This window comes from Helianthus annuus, chromosome 3 (assembly GCF_002127325.2).
Source record: "Helianthus annuus cultivar XRQ/B chromosome 3, HanXRQr2.0-SUNRISE, whole genome shotgun sequence".
Taxonomy (NCBI): domain Eukaryota; kingdom Viridiplantae; phylum Streptophyta; class Magnoliopsida; order Asterales; family Asteraceae; genus Helianthus; species Helianthus annuus.
The window spans coordinates 137,744,512-137,752,834 of NC_035435.2; the positions used below are offsets into that span (position 1 = coordinate 137,744,512).

General features: G+C 39.0%; 2 protein-coding genes across 2 annotated transcripts; both read left to right on the top strand.

Annotated features, from left to right (window-relative positions):
• Nucleotides 1-1,906: 1,906 nt before the first annotated feature.
• LOC110932116 lies at nt 1,907-2,512 on the top strand. Its single transcript, XM_022175473.1, has one exon. It carries the CDS (start codon nt 1,907-1,909, stop codon nt 2,510-2,512), a length of 606 nt encoding a protein of 201 aa, XP_022031165.1.
• A 3,168-nt stretch (nt 2,513-5,680) lies between these two features.
• On the top strand, nt 5,681-8,013 carry LOC110932115. Its single transcript, XM_022175472.2, has 2 exons — nt 5,681-6,691; nt 6,766-8,013. Exons 1-2 carry the CDS (start codon nt 5,681-5,683, stop codon nt 8,011-8,013), a joined length of 2,259 nt encoding a protein of 752 aa, XP_022031164.2.
• The last annotated feature ends 310 nt before the right edge of the window (nt 8,014-8,323 follow it).

An 8,323-nucleotide genomic window follows, 5' to 3' on the forward strand; every position in this document is an offset into this window, starting at 1 on the left:
TCGCTTCACTAAGAATTCTATCAATTCTAACCGGAAAATTAGAGAAGACCAAGTTGTTTCTAGCACGCCACAAACTCCAACACGCAATTATAATGATACCTTGAACCACATCTTTCTTCCTTTCCGAGGCCCCGATATCCTTAAAAATGCCAAAAAGATCCTTGACATCAAAAGCGAAGATATGAGGGATTTTGCACCACGAACTAATATCTTGCCACACATTAGACGCAACCGAACAAGCCAGAAACAAATGTTCAGCTGATTCATCTTCCGATTGGCACAACCGACATGTAGTATCACGGACTTGAACATTTCTATTCCTTAAGGCTATAGCGGTGGCGATCCGATCCATACCCAATCTCCATGCAAGAATATTACACTTCGCGGGAACCCATTTACACCAAATAAAAGAAGAGATGTTACCTCTCGGGATATCCGAAAAAAGGAGCCTTTTCACACTCTTGACTGAAAAAAGACCCTCCGAATCGAAAGTCCATTTCCACTTGTCTCCATTGTCCGACATCTGAACCGAAATCAAAATGTCCCGAAGCTGCTGATGTTCTGAAACGAGCTCCGGGTCAGACAACGGGGACTTCCAGTTCCAATGAAATTCGATCTCATCTCCAGTTCTCTTGATCCACTTCGACACAAGACATTTCTTCTCAGCTTCAATTCTGAATAGGTTCGGAAACTTCTGTTTAAGCGGCACATCAGTGGCCCAAACGTCAAGCCAGAAAGAAATTTTATTACCATCGCCAACCTCTCCTTTCAAGAAGGCCCGAAGGGGAAGCCCGTTAGCCTTAGTGTTGATAAACACCTTGGCAATATTGTTCCAGACTCCACTTAAAGACTTCTTGAAGGGAATACACTCCCACCCGACCCGACAAAAATGAATCGCATCAATTGTTTTTTTTTCACAAGTTATTTTCTTCAGATTTGTACCGCCATCCCCACTTAGATAAAAAAGACGTATTCACCTCACTGAGTTTGTTCAAGCCTAAGCCACCATCCTTCGTGAGACAAGCAACCCGATCCGACGCCACCCAATGCATTTTTCTTTCCTCTATCGAACCTCCCCATAAAACTTTTTAATCATAGCTTCCAAATCCGTAATCACTTTTTTCGGGGCTTTGTATAAAGAAAAATAATAATTTGGAAGACATTCCATGACCGACTTTATAATAACCACCCTTCCCCGATAGATAAGAGATAAGACTTCCATTTGTTGAGACGAGCACAGAACGTATCATACACCGGTTGCCAGTTGCTAATCCGATTCATATTAGCACCCACCGGTTGCCAGTTGCTAAAACCTCTCTTGGTTAACATGTTAACTTAGTAAAAAAAGATTAAGAAATTAATGTTATTTATTATCAATGTTTATTTTAGCTAAAAAGTTAATGAAATGGTATTATTAATATTTATTTTGTATTTAGTTTAAATATTTAATATTAAAATAATTAAAAAACTGACGAGTGAGGTAGTGTTAACAAGGTTAAACCATTTTCTTAGGATGAGGCGGAATGACAAGTGTAAAAACAGGTGATATAAAAATAATAATAATTCATAACTATAATTATAAAAATAATACGATAAATCAATCCTAACTACTAAATAATACGATAAATCAATCGTAACTACTATATTTCGTCTAATAAGAAAAACTCTTATATACATTTTTATAAGTACAATTTCGTCTATAAATAAACTCATATACATTTTTATAAGTACGATTTATCAAATAAAAATAACCCTAATTTGTTTAATTTATATGCAATTTGCTCAGGTTAATTTGATTATTAAACTGACATTATGTGAAAGTTAATTATTGATAGAAGTGTGACATAAGCGATGACGAAGAAAATTGTCTCAATTAAAGGCTCACGTAATCGGTTACGTTCTGGTGATGGTCAACACAAGGGTCCACGGTGGAAGTGGTTGCTTATGTGCTACAAGCTTCTTTAGCTCGGCTCGCCGGCATTTGGAAAGAAGGTTGGTGAATGATAACAGTTTTGTGCTAGAGTGGTGCAAATGGATCCCAATAAAATGTGACGTTTTTTCGTGGAGAGCGGAAATGGGCAGAATTCCCACCGCGGATGCTTTACGAATGAGAGGGATTTCGGTTGGTGATGGCTTGTGCCCTCTTTGTCGGTCGGAGGAGGAGACTTCTGTCCACCTGTTCACTTCTTGTCTGGTTGCTTCGGTTCTATGGCAGAAGGTGAGTTCCTGGTGCCGTATGCCCCCTATTTTCGCTTTCTCGGTCCGTGACTTGCTGGATGTTCACAAAACTGGTTCTCACAAGGCTGAAGCAAAGAAGAGGATTCAGGGCATCATTCGGGTAGCCTGTTGGAGTATTTGGTTGGCGCGTAACAATGCTATTTTTTCGGGAAAAGAGGTTAAGGTAGAAGAGATATTTAGCGATGTTAGATCTTTGGGATTTTTATGGTATAAACATAGAATCAGGAACAACCCGATCTCGTGGTCGGATTGGTGTAATTTTGTAATTATTTAGTGTTGTTTTGGTTCCCGGCTCGGTCTTCGAGCTCGGGTGTTTTGTGAATGAAGTTAACCTTTCAAAAAAAAAAAAAAAAAAAAAAAAAAAAAAATGTGCTACAAGCTTCTGGTCTCCACGCATTAATGATTAGATTCAACGATACTTCCGCCGCCGGCCCCATCATTTGTTCACAAGCCACAAACAAACACACTCTACTTCACTCCTATTGTTTTTAACGCTATTATAGTATACGTGTTTTGCTTTTTGACCCCAAAATAGACTAAAGACTTGGCTTTACGTAATAGTATTTCGCCGTTTCGGTTTGGCACATAAACCGGTTCGTTCGAACCAAGGTGACTATTTGTTTTGACCGGACATTCAGTAAGTGCTCAAATGAATTGGTTTTTGGGTTGTTGCGACTGCGATAAGCATTCGGATCTCTAAGATACGAGTTACTGATCCACTAACACCAACATAGTTTGGATTAATATGAGTCATAAATAATGCTTGACATATACATTGGCAACGATTACAACCTTAACTATACTTACGGGTTGACACGTGCACGTGGCTTAAAAACCACACTTTACACTTGTTTCAATATTTCACATGGAACAACCGTGGCATGCCTTATGATGCGACTACACTAGACGTCATTAATAACTATCTAAAGTAGGGTGACAAGACTCCCCACGATAAGAGATTCACCTACTTATTATTTACCGGAGAAAATAGTCCGTTACTTAAACCAAAACCAAAGTTTTGAAATAGGTGTCTTTGTTTTTGAAGATACAATTTTGTTTTGAGACTTTTTTAATTAATTAAATAAAGTAAATCTTAATTAACTAATACATTAAATAAAGTAAATCTTACTTATGAATCATTAGAAAGACACATATAATTATGTGTTGGCAAACATCATTGCTTACTAAACAGGTCGCATCGTTTTACCACATTAGCCACCCAAACCAAAACCATACTCACTAGTCACTAACCAAATGTTACTCCGAACCTTCCAATCACACGTAAAAAAAATGTATTTGATTATTTTATTACAGATGTTAATGTTATTTATAAACAAAAAACCTAGACATCCATCCCCACAGCCTCTAATGGCATCACCATCACTAAAAGGACCACCTCCACCATTATCATTATTCCTTTCAATGTGATTGTATTATTTATTTATTTATTACCATTGATAAAGTCAACAAACACATGATGGATTTATTATATTTCATTGGTGGGCTTAGACCATAGGGTCTGGTGAGGTTAGTACCCAAAGAGATCACCCGTCACGTAGGCGTCACCTCACCAAAGGTGGTGGAGCATCCCCTTGGGGACTACCCAATAGTGTGGAAGACTACCTAACCCCACAATAAAAATCAATATAATATAATATATAAATAAAGGGGGAGAGAGAGAAGTCAGAGGGGCCCACTTGCACAGCCAATCAACAAGCCCGTCTCCTCCGTCTTCCTTCCGACGTTGGCGACGCAACGGGCCACAAGGGGCCGGTGTGGGACGATCCACCGGGACGGCGCCGATCCGAGGACGAGGCCCGTACCCCATGGTCTTATAACCCCACCATCGAAAGTGTTGTTGTTGTCGACCGAAAGCCTTGATTTATTTATTATATTCTAAAATAATACCAGTTCCTATATCATAATATATATTTTTTCGTATATGATTTCGAAAAGGTATAAAATCATATAATATTGAGAGCTAAAGGAGATTTTGAATAAAGGAGAAAGAGTCGAATGCGAATCAAACATAGTCAAACTTTCTATTCCTTCACTAACATCTTTAGTAGCTTGAAACCGTGTTAGAACATTCTTGTGGAGAACTTCAGCCTCTTGAAACTACGTAGCTTTTGGACTTGACATCATCGTTAGAGATATAAGTTAAGAAAAAACACTTACGGGAATACATGAAACATCTCGGACAGGCATAGGAGTTTGGACCGGGGTATGGGATTCACTAAAAAAATCACGGGTTTGAGTACGGGTATGATATCAGGTAATACCCGACCCTAGTGTATGAAATTATATACCCGAATGATTTCAATTTTCATTTTCTTTTAACACTTGTCTTCACTTTTGTATCTTCAGTATGTGAAAAGCTAAAGTTTTTTTTTTTATAACGGAAAACACACACTTTCTTAGAATCCATCTAATATAGGGATGACAATCAAATGTGAACCTAATTGGTAAATCCGAAACCTAACACATTTGAAACGGGTTTGGGCTTGGTAATCGGGTATGGGACTGGGCATGGGAGTAGTTTTTATTTTTTTAGCGGTTTTTTGATGGGTTTGGGATTTTTGATATACCCGTTTACCCGACCCAATTACCCGACAAAGTGTACCCGTCTACCCAATTGTATACCCGATATATTTTTTTTTTTATTTTTTAAAATAAGTATGTATATGATATATCCATTTTCTATTTCTTTTTTTATTAAGGCAACTCGAAAGTCACCTAAAGCCCAAATCCCCAACGATTAGGCGATAATACTCCTTGTGGTATACACTTTCTTTTTGTAATCTTTTGGTGTAACTTTTTTTAAAGAGAAAATTACCAGCATAGCCGTTTGACCAAGCCAATTTCGAAAATGGCCATTTGACCGGGCATAATGCACCCTCCCATGAAAGTGAACTCCCATAATTATGCACCTTCAATCCAACCATCAGCTAGCCGACACGTGTCCATGCTGCCTGAAACGGCTTTATGCCGCCACGCCTGGCAGCCGAGCCGCTTCCCCCCCAAGCCAAGCCGCTTCGCCGAATGCCTGATTTATGCCGCTTTGAGGACTGCCAAGCCGAGCCGCTTCATGATAAAGCCGAGCCGCTTTACCCCATTCCAAGCCGCTATAGTCTGAATTTAAGCCGCTTTACCCCCCAAGCCGCTATAACCTGTGCTCAAGCCGTTTCATCCAACATCCAAGCCGCTACACCCCGGATACGAGCCGCTTCAGCTTCCCGCCAAGCCGTCTAAACCTATGGCCAAGCCGTTTCAACCTGGTCAAGCCGTTTCATCCACATCCAAGCCGCTACACATGTTTTTTTATTTATAATTTCGTATGTATATATATATACATCTGTTTTTTGTCTTTTACACACATCTGTGTTTTGTCTTCTCGTTATCTTTGTAGTAATACATTGTTTGGTCACGTTTAGTATAACTCATGGGTGTTAAGTGTGTGATATACATCGGGGGTAAGTGGGAGGTTGTTAACGGGAACATCGAGTATGTTGCCGGTCACGATTGTATTATTAGACGTGGTTTAGAAGTTGAAACTACTTTTTCCTACATCACTTTTTTAAGTTATATTCGAAAGATGTGTGATATTCAAAATATTACTCGGATATCCTACCGGATGTCTTCGTTTACAGATCCGATAGATATAATGAATGATAATGATGTTGTTTTTTTCTTTAATTTGGCTAATAGTAAACCATTTGAATTATTTCAGTTATATGTCATTCAAGAACCCGGTGTTGAGTCTTCTGATTGCGCATTTTTAAACAATTTCAAAGTTCCTGATTTGAATTTATCTTTTGATGATAGTGATAAAAAAATTAATGAAAACTGTACCCAATTATATTTACCGAGTAATACCCAAGGCATATCTTCTATTGTGTTTGAGCCAGGCCACATTTTTAATAGCAAAGAGGAAATGAAACTTGAATTGGGTAAAAAATGTTTGATAGAACGATTTGAGTTTAAAGTTGATAGATCGTCTAAATCACGGTACGAAGTGTCATGTTTTGTTGATGGTTGTGAGTGGCGTTTTAGGGCATACAGCTTTGCTGGTGATAGCGCATTTTACGTTAAATATTTTAACGATAAACACACTTGTTCAAAGACGCTCACACACCCACATTTTCGTCAGGCAAACCCCCAAGTTGTGGGTCATTATTTAGTGCCTCAATTAAAAGACGGTGGTCGAATTTATCGCGGAACCGAGATAAAGTCCGATTTTAAACAAAATTTAGGAATTGATATTAGTTACATGCAAGCATGGCGTGGAAAATGTCATGCTTTAGAACTCTTGCAAGGTACAAGCAGAGATTCTTTTGCCGAACTCCCAATCTATTGTTACAATTTGGAGCGGGCGAATCCGGGAACCGTGACTCACATTTGGGTTGACGACGAGAGTCGATTTGAAATGGTATTTGTGGCTATTGGTGCAGCGGTAAGTCGGCATGGACCTTAATAATATTTTTTTTATCTTAAAATATGATGGTCATTCACTGATTTTTTTTTCAGGTTCGTAGTTTTATGCGTAATTTAAGACCTGTTATTATTATAGACGCTGCCCATTTGAAGGGTGAATTTAAAGGAACATTGTTTTTAGCAGTTGGCATGGACGGAAATAACCAGATTTTACCAATTGCCTATGGAATAGGCAAATCAGAGGATGGTGCTTCTTGGACATGGTTCCTCTCAAAGCTTAAAGGTTGTGTTGGTGAAATTCCAGATATGGCGATCATATCGGATAGGGCCAATTCAATACATTTAGCTGTAAGCAACGTGTTTCCACACGCTTATCATGGTCTCTGCTGTCGACATTTAATGGTGAACTTAAGTTTACCGTCGAATAAAAAAAAGGAATACCAGAGCCTCTGGTGGAAGACCTGTAAATCTTACCGGTTGTCTGATTTTAATGAGGCTTTCCACACTCTATGTCTTGCAGTTCCTAGAATACGGAACACTTTAATAAGTATCGGGTTTGGACGGTGGGCAAGAGCGCATTGTCCCGGCAATCGATATCATTATATGACATCTAACAGTGCAGAGTCAATTAACGCTTTGTCTAAAGACTATCGTAAATTGCCAGTAACCCAACTTATTGAATTTTTCCGTCAATCTGTTCAAAAATGGTTCTATGATCGTCGGCTGGAGGGAATTAAGGAAAGACATGAGCTTACCCAGTGGGCTCAAAAAAAAATTGCAAAGAAAATTGATGGGTCTAGAACTTGGACTGCCGCTGGTGTAGGGTTGAACACCTTTGATGTTGACGACAGGAAAAAACGTGGTTTTGTAAATTTTTACGATCGAACATGTAGTTGCCGTGTTTGGCAAGTTTCTGGACTACCCTGTGGGCACGTGATTGCTGTATCCAAATTCTTAGGTGAAACTGACTGCAGTCATTATGCTTTCCGATGTTATTCCAATGAAGTGTATAAAAAAACATACGAGGAAGCGATTAATCCTCTTCCTCATAAATCTGAATGGGAGATACCAGAAGATCTTATAAATGTTCGCCCCCCGCATATGACAAAACGTCAGTCGGGCCGTCCGCGAGCAAACAACAGAATCTTGTCTCGAGGGGAAGAACCCACGCCTCTATATTGTGGTAGGTGTAAGACACATGGACACCATCGTGACGTTTGTTCAGCCCCAATCCCATCGCAACAACGTTCGCGTAAAGGCAAGGAAACCGTTGCTCACGAAGACCCAGGAAATAATCCGTCTGATAATTATTTTCCGTCTTATAATTTGGGAGATTTTTAGTTTTAGTGTAGTATTTTGGAATTTTTTTTATGCACAACATTCTGTTGAAATCCTTGTACTTGAAAAATATATTTATATTTTAACTTGAATTATTTTAACATGCATAGATACAAACATCAGTTTTTTTTTGGTGTGAATCGGCCAGCGTAGAGTTCATCCGCCATGTACCGTCTGTATCTGACACAAGCATCCTGTAGATTTTCCTCTTCCCATGTCAATGCAAAGTTTTGAACAAGTTTTTCCATTAACATACAAATAATTACACCGGAATTTCGACCTGTATGATCCCCGTTATCTGGCCACACATCAT